General features: G+C 35.0%; 1 protein-coding gene across 1 annotated transcript in view; it reads right to left on the bottom strand.

The window, feature by feature from the left end:
• Window positions 1–233: 233 nt before the first annotated feature.
• EMB1644 (Small nuclear ribonucleoprotein family protein) overlaps window positions 234–18710 on the bottom strand; it is a 45953-nt gene continuing 27476 nt past the window's right edge. The window contains exons 5-7 of the mRNA XM_089821694.1: window positions 962–1001; window positions 688–846; window positions 234–601 (exon numbers count right to left, since the gene is read on the bottom strand). Of these exons, the coding sequence (XP_089677820.1) occupies window positions 579–601; window positions 688–846; window positions 962–1001 (222 nt within the window). The 3' untranslated portion in view covers window positions 234–578. The remainder of the gene's footprint in view (window positions 602–687; window positions 847–961; window positions 1002–18710) is intronic.

Below are 18710 nucleotides of genomic sequence, written 5' to 3'. Positions count from 1 at the left end.
TTGGTATCTGTGTCATATACATTATCTTGCAGGAATCACTTTTATCATCGACTAAAATTTATTCATTCAAACTTTATGTATAAAATTCTGTGTTCAGAATAAATGTCACCGTTGGATGTCTATATCAAGATAAGCAAACAGGTCATTTGAAATTCAAAATAGTAGTAGTAACTGCTTAAAAATGAAAACCGGTCAAGTGACCCAAGAATTCACCAATATCAAAAACAGACAAATTGTCCAATTAAACAAGACATAATTTACCAGGTCTTAAAATCTTCAGTTGGTATCTACATGTCAAATACATATCTTGCAGAAATCACTTGAGTTCTAACAATGCCTACAAAAAGCACCAATGCAAAAAGTCTAAGAAAACTCATCGCTAGCTTATGGCATCCAAAAAACTTAGCCATGCAAAACAAAGGAGCCAGGTGATTAGCAAGATAATAGAAGGTAGTTGTACAGATTTCTTTAAAAACATCATCACATCCAGCAGTCTTATCACAGGGAGCCACCTCAAAGCGTATAAGATTAAGAGAAACAACAATGTTCAAAGTTGCTCACAGCACTATAAAAAAGTGTCATGTACGGCCACGGGCACCCCCTGAAACAAAAGCAAAGAATTATTATACATTAAAAATCAGGACACATAAAAATAGCAAGGTGCAAATCACTTATACTACTTATTACCTCTTCCAGTTCCTCCCCTCCCAGCTCCTCGAGCACGTCCACCCCTACCACTTTCTTCTGAGCCTCCTCGACCTCCACTTTTTGCTGGTCCTCTACCACCACCTTCCTCGTTCCTTCCTCTTCCTCTTCCTCTTCCCTGACTAATAACAGGTTTTCTATCTGCAAATGGACGATTATTAAATTAGTAACTCAAACCTGATATTAAATATCGAACAGCTGCATAAACTTGCAAGTATATAAAAAAATTATGTCAGACTTGAGAGCAAGGTGGTACCTATACGTCTAATTGTTTCTTCTTGAACTTTGTCAATAACCTGCCAGAGAAACCACATCTTAATAAGCAATCTGAGGAAAGTGAGCAAAACCACCTAATTACAATCATCATAAAAGTCTAAGCAAACAAATGATTTCTGCACAATCTAGTCAATAGAGAGAATTGATAAAACAATATTTATCACCCCTCCATTCATCTAGACATTCTCCCATCAAGAATGTTTAAGAACACACTGACTAATTGATTCTACAAACTTATTTAAATCTCCGGACAAAGAGTTTGTCTCAAACTTCAGTTTCTAGTCTGACTTTCCTCATTTATTTTGCAGAGATCCTCTTCAAGTCTTTTGAATTCCTCTAAAAATATCAGATCTGTACTTCTCTATGTCTATATGTTATATATAAGAAATATCTTATCGTAATGTATGCAAATATAGAGAAGTTATGAGTTAAAATTCTTGATATAGTATTCTCTTGAGAAATAATTATTTTAACAATCTGCTGAATGTGTTGTTGCATGTCTCTCTGATTTTTTGATCCTAAGAGTTTACACGTTAAGAAAATTGTCAATCGTGTTAGTTTTCAGAGGATTGCTGCAAATGTGCTAAGCACTGCCATAATATTTGGCATATGTTTTCCAAATGGCAGCAACCTCTTATTTAAATTGAGAACAAGCCACAAAAAGACATGTCCATAGGACATGTCTATTTGTTAATTAGATAATTAATATAATAAAAGTTTAATCATTGTTATATACATATGCCATAGTTTTATCTGACTGAAGCTACGAAACATCAACACTCCCTCTTAGCTAGGGAGGATAAACACTAGACAAATATTACACCACTAGAATTCTTTTAGAATGACCAAATACTCTTAAGTAATAGTCTCCAAAATATCAACACTTGATATTCACCATGTACTCAATAAGGGTTTGCAGAACATCAATATATCATATTTACCATTTTGATATCACATTTGAGTAATGGTCTACAGAATATCAACATATGATATTCACCAAATACTCTGAGTAATGGCCTCAAAGTGAGATGCAAGATATTCACCAAATACTGTGAGTAATGACCTCCACAACATCAAGTTGTATGATATTCACCACGTACTCTATGCAATGGCCTCTAGAACATCAATTTGCATACCATTCACCATGTATTAAAAAATGTTTATAAGTTATGTGCACACGTATTCTCATAACACTTACCATATAAACATCCACCATGTGAAGTATAATCTATCATGCTCTGCACAGACATCGTAAGATATCCATCATAATAGAAAATTAAGTTATTGTAAAATCATCACCTTTCAATAACTTATGCAAATACAAGTGATGATCATTTGGAAGTCGTCACTTCCTCATGATGTACATAGGGTGTAGGCCCATTAAAATCACATAGTTACGAGGTATATTCATGAATCAGAGTCCTCTTGACTTGCTAAAATTTACCAATTACTAGAGAACTCAACATGGTTTTACTCCATCTAAATCAATATGACCAAGATCGCTGAAAGTTGAATGAATCATATCCTCTATTTGCTCCCTCTCTTTCAAGGTTGCCTCTAATGAGATGTCAGGCTCTCTTTTCTTGCAAGAACATTCTCAGCGGAAAAGATCAAGGCAAATAGTTCTTATAGTATATACAAATAAGAGAGAGAATACATTGATTAGTTAAATTAGATACTCAAGAATAAATACTTAACTGTACATCAATATCCCTTTATTTTATCTTTCATGCCATTAGACATTAAAATTGACAACCCTATTTATTCATAAATTATATTTCTCAATTACGTACATCATAAATTTAGATACATACCTTTGATACTTGCACTAACAATAGGAAATCTTAAAGTCTTACTCCACCCCTTTGTATTAGTGATGACCATACTACTCTTCATGGGATGAGCATATTTGAATATTCTACATACTTACATTTTGTTCGCTGCCTTTGGTGGTCATGTTGGCTACATTGTAGGGCCCGTATTAGAGTCCGCATACTTATCCTGTCAATGCCCATTTAATAAGTCATTTATATGTGAAGTACTTCACTTAGCTGGCGGATGACTAAAATGACCCAAATGTTTTAATGAATATCAGCAGTCCTTCATTAACCTTTTCCAATTATCAGTAGTAATTAGCAGTGATTATTTGGGAGGGAACATCTTGTCCATTCCCTATTTGAATGTCCACCTGTGCAGCGATTGAGGGACTATTCATTCCTGATGCCGTGTCATTTCAGATCATGTGATTTGCAATTTCCTCGATGTCCATCTATCTTCCCACTGTTTGTCCTCTTTCCATTTTGATATGTATTTTATTGTTTGGTATTTGCCCATTGGTGGGTTTCGAAATGTTTACATGTTGCAATGGAAAGGAAGCTGTCACCTTGCATTAGTTATTATAAGATTTCATCTTCCGCCTTATTGATGTATGATGCTATCAGTGGATTCATATGCATATTCTTTCATTAACAAGGGGTCCACCTTCTGTTTTATAGATGATGGTAATAAATCCCAATGTCTTCTATGTTAGTTCGTATTGTGGGCCCAGTCGCCCCTTATAGATATATCTCTGATTTTATCAATCAATCTTCTATAGGTTTTAAGATAACCTCTCAGTACAGAACTCAATCCCAACATTTGCAATATCCCCACTTTGTTCCTCACATAATATGCTTCCAAATGGCTAATATTTCTACCAGTGACCAACATGCCAAGTTATTATACTAAGGAATAAAATGCTTGTCTCAGACCTGTTATTAATTTGAGCATCCAGCCATACGCTTCAGTTGTAAGATACCTTACCTGTTCTAACCTTCATTACAAAAGTAATAACAAAAAATTTATGTAAACAAATAGTCACCCAGCTTGTGATACTAATGACTTCATGCATTGACTTTTATGGGCCGAAATGATATTGCAGAAATCTGATACACAATGTCTTTAACGACAGGATGATCTTTTTATTCATTTAAAGCCTGCTCTAATACCCTGTTAGTTTTCGGAGGATCACTGTAAATGTGCTAAGCACTGCCATAATATTTGGTACATGTTTCCCAAATAGCAGCAACCTCTTATTTAAATTGAGAATAAGCCATGAAGAGACATGTCCCATTCATATGGGACATGTCTATTTGTTAATTAGATAATTAATATAATAATAATTTAATCATTGTTATATATATATATATATATATATATCTCATAGTTTTATCCGACTGAAGCTATCAAACATCAACAAATCGCCAATGAGCTCGACATGGATCCACATAACCTACAAACCAAAGTTGTAAACACATAAAATGCACCTCTTGGTGCATTGAAAAACCAGTTCATCATCCAGCCAAAGCTGAAATTATTTTATTTTAACCAACGAAAAAAAAAGTGATGGACAACTGGAGGGTGACATGGTGTTTAGATGGCATAAATTCTAATAACTGGTTGGTACAGAATCTAGATAATCCGACTCCCTGGGCTAAGAGTAAAGAACCAAGGGTAGTCACTGCAAAAAATTAATTAAACAGTATTTGAAGCAACCGAGTGGATAAAAAGCCAGTAGAGGAGAAAATTGAAAACTAAAACAGTCCACTTACCATAGAGATTTTCCAACAACAGATTTTTGCTGATTGTTTCCCAACACTAATGACAAGTTATAAGGTCCAAGCCTCCAAAATATGATAGCAATATCATAAATAAGAAATGCACTAATTAGGGATCATTCTACTCTTCAATGTCAAAAACAATTTCATAGGTATGTCATTCATGTCATCTATTTAGTTGTTAGTTTCATGGTTTAACCCTTTCATTTCAGGCAATGAGCTGTTAACATTTTAATTAACTGTAATACAACTATGTTTAAATTGTATGTTTGGGGAAAACAGAGATCGAACACTGCCACTGGCTGAAATTCATCGCCTGGAGAACAGAGTTCAGCGACAACATATATATTATTTTAAACAATCATGAAAGCAGTTTGCTCTAAGTAATATCAGTGAAATTGGCACAATTTTTCAGTCCCAATTCAAGTTGAGAGGATAGTCCAGGGGTCCAATAAGAAACAGGAGGTATTTCTGTGTATTATATAAGACATCTATAAGTAATTTTTCAAGTTACAAAGCACCCAGAGCAGCTGCAATTCTTACCCTGCAGAGAGATGTTCTAATAATTCTGCACAGCTGCACACTGAATTCTTAGCTTTACAGCCATTTCATTTCTAAGAAAAGCAGACGGGTTTTTTTCTATTTTCTTTTCTTCTGAAAATAGAATGTTGTTAAGTATGTGTACTCATCTCCCAAATCACCAAATTGAAAAAACTTGGTGGTCATTATTATCATACTTGGAAAGTTAAGATCCATTATTTATATTCAATCAGTGGAAATTTCTGAAAATGAGTTGATGGTGGATATTAAAAACCAAGGGATCCTATGCTTGATTTGCAAAAAGCACATTGAAGTGGGTAGATATCCTGTCTGAAGATGAAGAGCCAAGGAAGTGTCACTGATCATATAAAATGTTTCAGGCCTTCAATTTATCATTTGGAAGAAAATGGAATCAAACATGTGATGGCACTATTGCTCAACTTGGTGACCTGTCTATCAAGTAAATTTACAATGCATTAGCTTATTGTCAGTGTCACCCATCATCCATGAATCACCTGTTTCCTGAGACTCACCCATTCGAAAATAAGTTTGATCTGAATCACAAATCATTTCAAAATGATCAACTAAACTTACCTACTCACACTCACATCCACTTGAGACATTCTTAACCCCACTTATCAGTAAAATAAAAACAATTTTTCAGTTCTAGAATCAAACACATTCAAACACATTACAACAAAAGCACATATACCAGAAGATGTTGAAGAACTACAAGATTAAATCCTGAAGACAGAAATGCAGATGAGGGAATCCTCTCACTCCAAATTTTGCAACCTGAATGGTAGAATAAAGAAGTGGATGTTATCAATTTGAGTTAGCCAATGGCATGATACAGCGTACCCTGGGGACACATCTCCCCCCAAAATCCCCAACATCTCCAAGACATTGATGCACCGGGGATAGGGGAATGCTGAACCGGCATTTCTGGCGGTGTTACCCATCCATTTTAGGAGAGACACGGGGACATCCCAGCATACCTTGACGGGATAGGGGGTGGAAACAAATACCTCGACCCCTCTATGGAATAGACAGAGGTCCCGTCACAGCAAAAAATAAGGTTACTTTTTTATTAAAAAATGTGTTTTTCTATATTTTATTGGTCGTTTTGTAACCCTAGGGCATGTGGGATAATTTCAAAATTGAACTAGGGTCTCCTCTATGGAGACATGCATTAAGAATATCACAAGTTGTAGGTGGTGGCTCCTATATTTGGAGTTGTAATTATTGTCGAAGTAACAAAGGAAAGCCTTTCAATAGCTCTTATTCTCGGGTAAAGCTTCATTTCATGGGCCCTGCCAGTAAAGGTTTAGGAATGTGTAAAGGTGTAGATGGGAAAGGGTTGTCTAATGCATGTATAGCTTCATTTGTAAAAGAACAAGAGGTTGCTGATCATTTAGTTAAAAGATGGAAAAAGAGTTATTATCAACCTCCTTCCTCGATAAAGAACAAAATGCAACCACCCACTGAAAAAGGAACCAATTGTATCTTCCAAACATCCATTCATGCAAGTATTTGTACCAGGAGAGGAGGATGAAGTAGAAAATTTTGCAGCAGCCCGGAAAAGAGGCCCATTGCACTTAGCATTTAAAATGGAGGCAAGAGACCATGTTGATGAAGCCATTGCACATTGCATCTATGCTAATGGTCTTCCTTTCAACCTAGTTTGGTTGAGGGACAGTATGACCATATTTTTTGGACACCATGCACTTTACACTCCCTCAACTTGATTATGCAACAAATTGGCACTCAAATAGATTGGGTGAAGCAAATATACGAAGAGGGAGAGGACATATAAATTTTTGTGACTAACTGCAACATGTCACAATCCATTTTTAGAACATACTCACAATTGGAGTTGAAGAATGTAAATTAATTTTTTGCTATTAATAAATTTCATGGATTTGTAATTTAGTTAATATTTATATTTTTATTGTCAATTGACATATTGTTAACTTGTTTAAGTTGCTAAGACCCGTTCTACATCTCATACTATTGTTATGAGACAACTTCTCAAGGTGAAAGATGCTTTGAGCCAAATGGTCATTTGTCCTCAATGGGGTGCGTGGAAGGCTTCAAATACAAAAAGAGCCCAAAAGATTAGGGGCATGATCTTGGATGAACATTGGTGGGTTCGTGTGCAATATGTATTGGATATCACCGAGCCCATCATCACTATGCTTTGCTTTGCCGATACAGATACACCTTGCTTGGGATATGTGTATCATGGCATGGACACCATGGTTGAGAAGGTAAAACATTATATACAAGCACATGAGAGTGACCCTACAAAACGTCAAGCCTTATGCAATAAAGTGAAAGCAATAATTATGCATTGTTGGGAGAAGATGACTACCCCATTACACCTCCTTGCATATGCTTTATCTTCGAGGTATTATAGCTTGGCGGTACTTTCTATGCCAGATAGAATTGCACCATATGCTGATGAAGATAATGTTAATGGGTGCTCGAGCTTTTGCAAGAATCTTCCAAGATGATGAGATGCATGAAAAGGTGAGGCTAGAGTTTGGCTTATTTGTTTTCGGAGCAAAGCTTACTCCATTTGCAATTAAGGACCAAAATAAAATGGGAGCAATCACATGGTGGCACATGTATGATCAGCCATACAAGCATCTACAACCTTTTGCAATTAAAATCCTCTCACAAGTAAGTTTTGATTTTTGTTTTTAGGTTACAACTTGTATTCAGTCATATTGTCATTTACTTTTCGTCCGTATGTTTAATTTTCAAAGATTAATTTTGTGAACACAATGTTGGTTGCAAGTTCTTCTGCTGCTGAAAGGAATTGGAGTACATACTCCTATATCCATTCAGTGAAGCGCAACCAGTCGGTGTCAAAAAAAATTGAGGACTTGGTCTACATTCTTACCAACTTGCATATTTGGTCACATAATAATGATGAATACATGGATGGGGCAGCAAAACTTTGGAATGTACTCTCTAAGTGTGCAAACTTGGATGCAACACTTCATGATCTTACTTTGATGATGGATGATGCTGATAGGTCCATGACACATGGTGCATCTAGCGCAAGTGGAACCAGTTTTGGTTCAAATGATATGGAAATTGCAGTAGTTGGAGATGAGGAGGATCCAGAATTTTTTTTAAATCCTTATTATTCTAACTAGTGAACATTGAATCATGAACTATGTTTTTGATTTTGAAGTTTGGAGATGGAGTGTAGAACACGAATATTTGTGCCTATGAAGTTTTAATTTAAAGCTTGAGCTACTTAATTGGCATACGAAATATCTTGAATCTTGATCAATGGTGAAGTATCAAATGAATAAATTAATAATGATATTATGAAATGATGTATGTTTGTATATTTCTAAGTTTCTAACTCTAAGTTCTTGTATTTTTAAGTTTCTTAAATTCTTTGCATATATATAAATATTATATATATATATATATATATATAGGCGTTTCCAAACGCATCCGTATCCAAAAAAATAAAAATTCCTACATCCCCTTTTGATTATGTATTCGAATCAATAACTTAGATCCAAATCGATATCTATAACTGTGCATAAAACCATTATTCATCTTATTCAATATTGGCTTAAGAAGGAAAGGGTTGTGATATTTCCAAGGAGAGGCTTGTCTAAATTCAAGCAATGGCATTAGTCCCAAGAAAGGGTAGGAATCAGCATCCCAGAAGCCTTGACAGCAATCCCAAGACAGGATACGAGCTTGGACCTATAAACTTTGAGGGAGCCCATTGTATTTGGTCTCCAGGTACCTTGGTTATAAACCTAATCCTTCTTTCCGCAAGTTCGAATAGTAATAAGGTCAATAGGGATGTCAATAAATATACATAGATAACTTAGAAGGAATAAATAAATTATTAATTGTTTACTTGGCTTGAATTGTTGTGTCTTTATCTATTTGACTTGGACATAAATATTACAATTGGGTTCAACTAGTAATGAGTAAGTCTAATCTTGTAAGGGTGCATTACAGGAAGAGGAAAAAGCAAGATGTTGCGACCCCGTATTCGTTGTTTCTTTTATGTCTATTTGATTTTTGTAAAGATTAAAGAGGCTTGGTCTTTCTTTGGAGAACTTGTCATCTTTAGAGTAACAACATTGCATGCAATAGGACATGCTCCAAAAACACTTAGAAATGTCATGTAGGTGATCCACCAACCCTATTAAACTCTCCATAAAAGGATGACCAAACAAATGACATTTTATTCTACTAAAGTGCATTTCAGATGTTTCCATCCCTCAATAATTGATTGTAGAAGTACATTTGTCATACACTCTGTTTATTAAGACAACTAATAAGTATGAATATCCAAAATAATGGATTGGTAACATCAACAATCAGATCACAAAAATAGGACAATTGATGTCATTGAAGTTTTTAATTGACATAACAAACAAGGATCACATCATCCAAGTTTCAATCAAAACTTTGACCATTACAATTTATAATTTTAAAAAATATAGTTACTTTCAAAAAGTTTTAATAATATTAAACTACTAATTTATTTCCCTTGTTAAAGGGATGGTCAAAATTAAGGACTGAAGGAGTGACCAATAAATTCCTTCTATGGAAGATATTCTAAAACTCAATTTTGATGGAGCTCATGGGGAGGACCTTGGCTTGACAGGAGTTGTCATCGCATTCCAAGGTGAGCAAGCTGAGTATGGAGGTTCATTTAAGGACCTTTCTTTCTGGGGCGTAAAATTAATTGTGAAGCAAAATTTCTTCCTTTATTGGAATGATTGCAACTGTCCAATGTGTTTGGTTGGAGCATGTTAGTAGTTTTGGGTGATTTTGAGGCGGTGATAAATGGTTGTCCTAGAGGCCAAGTTAACAACCAGAACTTAAAACCTATCTTTGATGAATTCCAGATGCTAAGAAATGGCTTTGTATTTATATCATTTACACATTGCTTTTGACAAAGTAATAAGTTTGCTGATAACTTAACAAATTCAAGGTCAGTGCAACTCCCGCCCCAACAAAGGTTGGCTAAGATCCTATGAAATGGTAGCTAGAGAAGTGACTTTTCTACAAAAGTGGTTGTACTCCCCAACATGCCTTACTTTCCCATAACCAAACGTTTAATGCCTTCTCTGGGAATATTGTAAATAAAGGGGAGATAAAACAGAAGTGTCAAGAAGTATTTGATGATAGACCATGTTAGTTCCCAAAATCGCAGATTGGAAATCCAAGAGCCTGCCACTTCTCCGATAGGATTCCGCAATCAATTATGGCTAACGAATGAGAATCACCCCGATTCCCCTACACCTCAAGCTCCACCACACCTAGGCGAGTAAACCTTCTCCTTAAATGTGATCACTTGGTTCAAAGCTTTTCTAAAGCAAATTTAAGGTTTTGGAGTTCTTCAACTGGCAAAATCCTTGAACTCGATTTAAAATGAAACTGGATGTTGAGTGTTTAAATTGAATGAATTGTATAAGCTTTTGCTAATAATGGATTTGATGTTTGCAGAAAGGATGTTATAGAGTTTTTGCCTTCAAATATAAATCCAGTAGACCAATGCTTTAACCTATTTGGGTAATAGAGTCAACTTCAGTGAATTTTCACATACAACTCTATAAAATTCTTATGCACTTGAACTATCAACAATTTAACAATCAAGATGCGAAAGACCAAATATTATGCAATCTTAAATTAGTCCAGATTGAATTTTAACTCCTCTGGTAGCGAGACAAACTGGACACAGATACGAAAACAACTGTATATTCCACAATCTTTGTAATGATCCAATTTAAAATGCTAAATGACCATGTCCACTTATCTGACATTAAAATTGGTTACAGAATTTAAAAATAATAATTATAGGATGATTCATCTGCAGTTTAAATCTCCATGCCTTTAAAACTAAACAAGAAGCCTTTTATTTTTATTATTAAAATAAAATAATTGAATTTATATTACAAAGTCATATTATAGCCCTTATTCCTCCATACAAGTAGATGTAAAATACTCCTCCTTGAGAGTATTTTTTTGAATGTCTTCTACAAATGAATAGCTCTCCTTTTATATCTTGAGAACAAACAAATATGCCTTTTGTTTTAAACAGGTGCATCACTTCACCATAATACATTAAGATCATTTACATATAATAAATATAATTATATATGACTTAAGCACCTTGTCGTAATTAATTTTAACATCGGGCTTTTATTTCTTTATCCTTCACGATAATATTGATTAGATGCTAGTTGCAAATTTAACATCTCTGAGAAAATATTGATTGGAACATTATCAATATTTCTCCTTATACCTTTATTATCTGCCATATGTGATTTTATATGATTTCAATCTCTGAAAAACATAGGTATTCATTCTTGAATATATTTACTCTGTATTATTAATCCACCGCTCCTCTTTATTCCAAATTGTGGTCGGCAAACTCTAGACACGGCAAAGACATCATTATTGGCATAATTTGACTCCTTGGAACTTCGTTTTGGAGTGCTTGGCACGATATTCTTCCAAACACATTCCATATCCCGGTGGAGTGATGGAGTTTCTCGAAATAGAGTTTCCTGATGACATATTTGTTATTCTTTTATCACTCTATATAGAACTATACACATTTGTGATTGTGAATGATTCTTCTTGTAGAGAAACAAAGTATGGTTTTGTGCAAAGGCAATAGCTCCTTGCTTCTCCAATGATGATACGGAAACAATACGATGCCCGATAAGAATATAGGCCTTCATATTCTATGTGCATCGACTGGGCATCATTTCTATGCTTGAAAGCCATGTATCATGTATTCTGAATCACATATGGACCTTCCAAATGTATCACTCAATCGCATCCTCTATACGTCTGTTGGTAGCTGGGCATCATTAGCGTATATTACTTTAATAGTTAAATAGCATCCCAATAATCTCAACGCCAAAAACTGCTTGAGTGATGATTCAACAGGTTTGACTGCCATATCAGCATGGGAAAATTTGATTGAATATAGAACCAGGGTCCTACCGATAGTATTCCAATTGATCTGCATCCTGTACAGATTGAGGATCCTGAAGATGATTTATTACCCAACATCTTATCTATTGCACTTGTACGACCTAGATTCTGTTAGTAAAATTGTTTCTATGCCTCTTTTTCTCATTGTCTTTACTTAATATGTCTTGGTCAGCTGCTTCTGATATTCTAACTATTTCTGCTGTTCAATAAGAGACTATTACTACCTTTGTTACTGTTGTAGATTACAATACTTTTCTGTATTTCTGATCCGCATTTCATAATCTCTCTATGGATGGACTGTAGGATCAATATCTTTGTTTTAAGTTCAATAATAAAGTTGTGATCTAGCTGAATAAGTGTATCACCAGCTTGCAAAACCTAGTCAATCTTTAGAAAAATAATGGGAAATAACAGTTGAATGGAAGCTCCAATTTTGCCAAAATTTAGAGTTCCATCAGACCAAACAAAACATTTCACGTTATGGACGCAGAAGCTGTATCATTTGTTAAAGTCATTCAAGGAGAGGAGGCTTTGAAAGGCTGAGCATTTGCATACAATTGATTCTATTTCACAAAATGTAGAATTTGGGAGTGGAAAATCAAGCCACAAAGAAGTACGCAACTGGGTAAGATAAAACTCTTGAATGGTGTCGGTTGTCTAATCAGAGATGAACATTGTAAACTGATTGGAGTTGCTTCAAAGAAAACACTAAAAAAGACACAAATACTGCAACTGAGGTTTGATCCTTCATCCTTGGATTGCAAATTTGTGAATTATACAAAGCTTGAAAGGTTCAGGTTAAAAGAGATTCAATAGTTAAAGTGAACACCATAAGAGACAGAGAATTGACCAATTGAAAAGTCAAGAATATCCTTCGAAGTGCATGGCCTATTCTAGACATGTAGGGAGACTTCACAGTCAATAATATCTACAAAGAAATAAATGTGTACGTATCATCCTGGCCAAAAGTGCCGTACAAATCAAAACACAATATGTAGTTCGCTACATGTACACACTAGGCATTATTATCATTAGAATTTGGTATTCTTTTAAAACATAAAGATCCACCTAGAGGCACTATGTAAGGATTAAGAGATAGGAAATTCAAAAATGAAATGAAAACTACTTGAGTAATGAAATAATCTTCCCCTACCTTGTTAAACTTGGATGCCAACCATGATGGAGAATGATTTGATTCCTATCCCTTTATTGAAGACAACTGGAAAAAATTCACAAAAAGCAGGAAGATATTCATTGTATCTCGATTGACAAAATCATTATTAGTATTTCCATGATAGATATAGCATGAGATTCACCATTATTTGATGGCAAGCCAATTGCGTCTAGAATATCTATTCTCATCCTCCCATCATATTACGTGGACACCTCTGTAAGATTGGTAAGCAAGGAGAGGCAAATGGTGTTTCTAGGTGGTATCATAGAGATGCACTTCAAATGGGTTTTAAAATAAGAAGAGGAATCCTACTGTTTTAGGTACAATGGATTCTTGGAAAGAATTCAAGACAGCCAAGGAAATTAAGACATGCTTCAATGTTTGTGGCCACAAAGTTCAATCTTGATGAAGAAAAACTAATAATTAACAAACTAGCAAATACTTTGGTCAAAGGAAATTTACTTTAAATTTGGACAGCATTCCTCAAGCAGCAATTTTAGGCTCTAATAAGACCCCATCTTTGGAGCTTTGATCATTAAGAATGGAATGACTAGATCACCGAGTGCTTCCATTCTCAATGATCTAACCACAAAATGAGGCTTGTAACACAAAAAAGGCATCATGAAGTGTCAAGTTCCTTAAGCAAGCAATTGGATTGTGTTGTCATCTTTTCACACCATCTTCCCATTAAAAATGTGAACCTCTCTTTTCACTTTGGCAGTACGAGCAAAAGTCGTTGCAGGCTTTAGTTGGTGGCAATCTTGAAGTTTTCAAGTGAATAGGCTTAGTTTGATCAAGCCTAGATGCAAGTCAATTCATAGAAAGGAGTTGAGTTGTTAACAAGGGGCGCCAAATACTTAGCCAAGTTTAGGTGATATTACGCCTTGGTGGCCTAACTCGAATGCTCTTGTTTCTAATTTTGAGATTTTGGGGCAAACTTGATGATGAATGATTTGAAAATCATGGTGGAAGAAGTTTTGAAAGACGAGCAAAATTGAAATGGGAGAATTAATGTTTAAAGATGATATAGACTTTGGAAGCAATTGGTAAACTGGCCAAAGGTACTGCCTTGTCCAAGGGATAGTGTGGAATCCACAACCCTCATGGACATGCTTATCCAACCAAACCAAGAATTTCACCCTTCAATCTCCATGAAATATCGACTCCAAATTGATACACTCACTAAGATAGGAACATTTCAATGTTTAAGCTAAGTTTCCCCACCTAAAGCTTGTCTAATTCAAGAGGGTAAAAAGACTACAGTTGTCGTGAAAGCATGAAATCAAGCCTTTGACCAAAGAACGTAGTGAACAAGTCTCAAATTTAGAGTGACATTAAGATATCTAAGATCATTCATCATAACATAAGGAAAGGTCAAATCTCAAGGTGAAGAGGTCAAATAAAAACGAGTTTTAAGGAAAAGGTGCCTAAAGCTTGTCCTTCGAATGTGCAAGATCCACACTACCATTGACAAGGTTGTCTGCACTATTCTACACTATCCTTGGACACTTATGTCCATAGAATCCTTGAATCATGCCCTTCGTTTTTGGTCTAATATTGCACTCCAAGTTGTTTCACCTAATGAATATTGTCATTCTAAATTGTAACTAAGCCTCTAAGCTTCTAACCATATGTCATAGTCTGAAGGCACTGTAGAAAAGTTGAATCAACTTCTCTAGAAAGTTTTTGAGGAATTATTTCCACATCTATATGCAAAATTCTTCTATCCTGCTCCTACACACAAAAATTGAAGAGTTTTTACTGTTTGTTGGGTAAGGGCTTGCCTTTGTCAAGCCCTAGATTGAGGAATCAACCTTGAATTGAAATATAATTGATAAAAGAAATGCTTACATGTAGTAGATCTAAATAATATTCAAACGAAAGATACAATTACCTTCGAAGATGCAATTGACTTTTATATGTGTTCAAGTATGTAAGTTTAATAGCCTTGACTCAAAGAAAAATCATGAGGAAATCAAAGAAGCCAAAACCTCATGTATAGGAATATTGTCATTCTAAATTGTAACTAAGCTTCTAACCATATAAATCGGATCCCAAAGTGTTGAAAAGAAAAACCAAAGAATAAAAAGCAAATCAAATCAGGTCTGAAAATGAAAATCATGTTTGAGCTCTCTTAGGATGGTTTATAAGTAAAAGTTTCTTTCATCTAAGCATCGTGCTGAAATTGTCTTAACCATAGTAACGAGAATCGCAGTGATTCACACGATTTGGCGATTCAATTCAAGCCAAATGATTTTTTGAGAATTGGTGAATCAAATCAGCAATAATGGGTTTATGAAATAAGTTACTAAATTTCAAGGGATTTTTAAAATTTGTCTTGCCGATTCTAATTCTCATTACTTTGATCTTAACAATATTCTAATCTTGTCCATGTTCATCATTTTTTCAAACTTAATGCAACTACTCTCTTGTTTTCCAAGGTAATTATGGAAGGAGATGCTTGGAGATATCATCATCACTTCTACAAGTTCAAAATCATGGCATTGAGAATACTAATAAATGAGAGAAGACAAAGAGAGTACTTGAAGATGAAGCAATTTGAGAATATGAGTCATTGCAACTGAAGACTTGACAATGTTGACTATCAAGAGATATATTCTCATCGCTAAGAAGATGATCAGGTTTACAAGACAAGCAATGTTGAGATGGCACCCATTCATCTTCAACCAATCAAACTGCTCCAATTGCATGTGTCAAACCACACTCGATCAGACCATGCCATGTGTCCACTTGATGCTTCTACCTAGTCTATTTCTTTATTGGCCAAATCTTGGCCCTTGATCTCAAACTGATCTCCGTCCTTCATTGCACTTTGAACAACTATAAAAGGTGAGCCTTCTCACACGGAACTCATTAGTTTTAGAATAGAGTAGGAGAGACTTGTTGAAGTTGTTGCAATAATGTATCAAAGTAATTGCAGATTCATTGTTAGTCTTTATGGTGGATTATTTGTATTGTTTTGGAGTATTGCATATTATCTACATTTCCTAAATTAGCGAAGGATTTTATTTCATATTGAGTAGAAGAAGAATAGATGAATGTAAGATGTTGTTGGTGAATTTATGGTAAAACAAATGTCCATACCTTTCAGTACTTGCTAGTTCTAATTATCAATGGAAGGTTAGTTTGGGCATGAATGTAAATATCTAACTTCAATTGGAGGTATTCGTTTGGATTACACCTGTATTGGGTATTTAAGTGAATGTTGAGAAATTCAACATCATTCCTGCATCCTTAGAAGGAAGCAATGTCCTTAGTATACTTGGTTTGGCAAAGTAAAGAATAGTAAAAGTCTCACCAAACTTGCATTGTCAGAATTAGATTTGTCCCTTTGCAATACCAACATATCACATCATTACGAGTGAGAGTTCACAATTAGAAGGAACCTTGGGGTTATCTCATTTGATCACAACAATCAGTATATTATTTAGCATATGAGCATCCTCATTCAAGAGAGAATTACATGTTTCATTTGAAATCCTAGATATTTGATTCTGCATGTTGAAATGGTCATAAAACTCACATGAACAGATTGGTGTTGACAAAAGGAACTGCATAGCATAGCTCCCTGATTTCAGACATCTAGAAGAATGAGGTGGTCTCTAGTTTTTTTCACTAACTTAGAATATAAATAGCTATGGAATGAATTGTTTTTTCTATATTCCACTGTTTACAGTAATAAGCTGTTTTTACTATTTAAAATAGTAAAAGCATTTTGTCTTCTGTGCTCATTATTTTGTTTCTTGGACCCCAAAAATGCATAGGAAGTGTGCTCTTCGCAACTAATAATATGTGTCTGTGTCTATATATTAGAATAAAACGGCCCTATAAGTTGTGACATAAATTAACACCCCCATGAAGTAGTGGTATGGATAGGTGTTAATAATTGGTAGCTTTAGTTGGATAAACTATACTGCAAATATATATTATATATATGTAAGTGTAAGACATTATATATATATATGAGATATTTATTTGTCATTATATTAATTACATTCTAATGAAAAGACGTGTCGTGAAGAAACATGTCTATCCATACTTCATCCTATATTAGAGAGATGGCTGCCATTTGGAAAGCACATACCAACACATTATGGCAGTGCTATTACATTTGCAGCAGATCCAGAAAACCTTAACATGGTATCACAGCAATGGTTCTTGGCAGATCGCAAATGTTGTAGTCTAGTGAGGAACTTGGATTAAGGTTTATAAATTACGATGAGTTAAATCCATAGTCAGCAGTCATAGAAGATCTACTGTGTAGATATGTTGTATATGATCTCAAACTCGTGCCAAAGCTGAGATTCATTTGATCCATGATTATTGACTATAGTAGAAGCTCTCCGTCTCTTCACGATTTTCCTTCTCATTGTTTCCCTTCTTGTTCTCATTGAAAAGAGCGAAGATATAAGTGTCAATGTTGCTCCCAGGTCTCTTTGGAGTCCCTGGCATTAGACAATACATGTTGGATGAGATTTATTGATGTAAGTCTATGCATTCTCAAATGGTTGCCACATCATTCCCTGCAGAAGGCCACCCACTTTCAGTTATCACAATTGGCAGATATGGATGTCTCAATGATCCCATGGCAGAAAGAAGAGTATCTACCATGGCGTCAAACAAGTTGGTGTAAAACAAATCTCCATCTGCAACAAGATTCGTGGGCTTGAAGAGCGTGTAATCTAAACCGATGGAGTTATTGTCGGACCTAGGAGAAATAGGGGTAGACGTCCGCCATGAAAGGAGAGCCGTGGTTATTTGCAGGAACTGGAGAATATAAGTCATGCTATCTTGTGAAGAGATTTGTAGAAACCGTAATGGTAAAAATAGATGGCCAAAGAAGTGGCCCAAGTTAGGGAGGAAGATGAAAAGGTGTAATGACCCACGTCAAAGGATCAACAGTACCAATACTATGTCAAATACAAAATGGTGCAATAGAGGAGGAAAGATTTAGAACAGTAAATGTTTCGAGAAGTTGATTTTGCATCAACCTTCCATTGGTCAGTTTTACATGCCATGTGAGAGCAATGTGAAACTTAAGACAAAGCGTGAATTTGATGAATATAATACTCCAGTTAAAGATTCTTTTTCCTCTAGTTCAGTGGAAAATACTCCACTTAATGTAGAGGCAGATCATTAGGTAAGTGGATACCGTAGGTTTAATGGGCATAATTATTCCACTAAAATTGGTGGACAAACCTCCACAAGAGATGTTCAGTTTAGTTCTTTTGATCATGATTAGAAAGTGGATAAATGAATCACGATAATTTTACAATATGGATATCTAACTTTATTGTAACAATCCAATATGAAATATTGTATGGAGATTCAATCGTAAACTCACTCTTTAAAAAATATCAAACACTATATTGATTGTTACAATCAAACCCACTTGC

This window comes from Cupressus sempervirens, chromosome 3, assembly GCF_028749045.1.
Source record: "Cupressus sempervirens isolate cs-2001-9-10 chromosome 3, ASM2874904v1, whole genome shotgun sequence".
NCBI lineage: Eukaryota > Viridiplantae > Streptophyta > Pinopsida > Cupressales > Cupressaceae > Cupressus > Cupressus sempervirens.
This window is presented reverse-complemented; position numbering and strand designations above follow the sequence as displayed.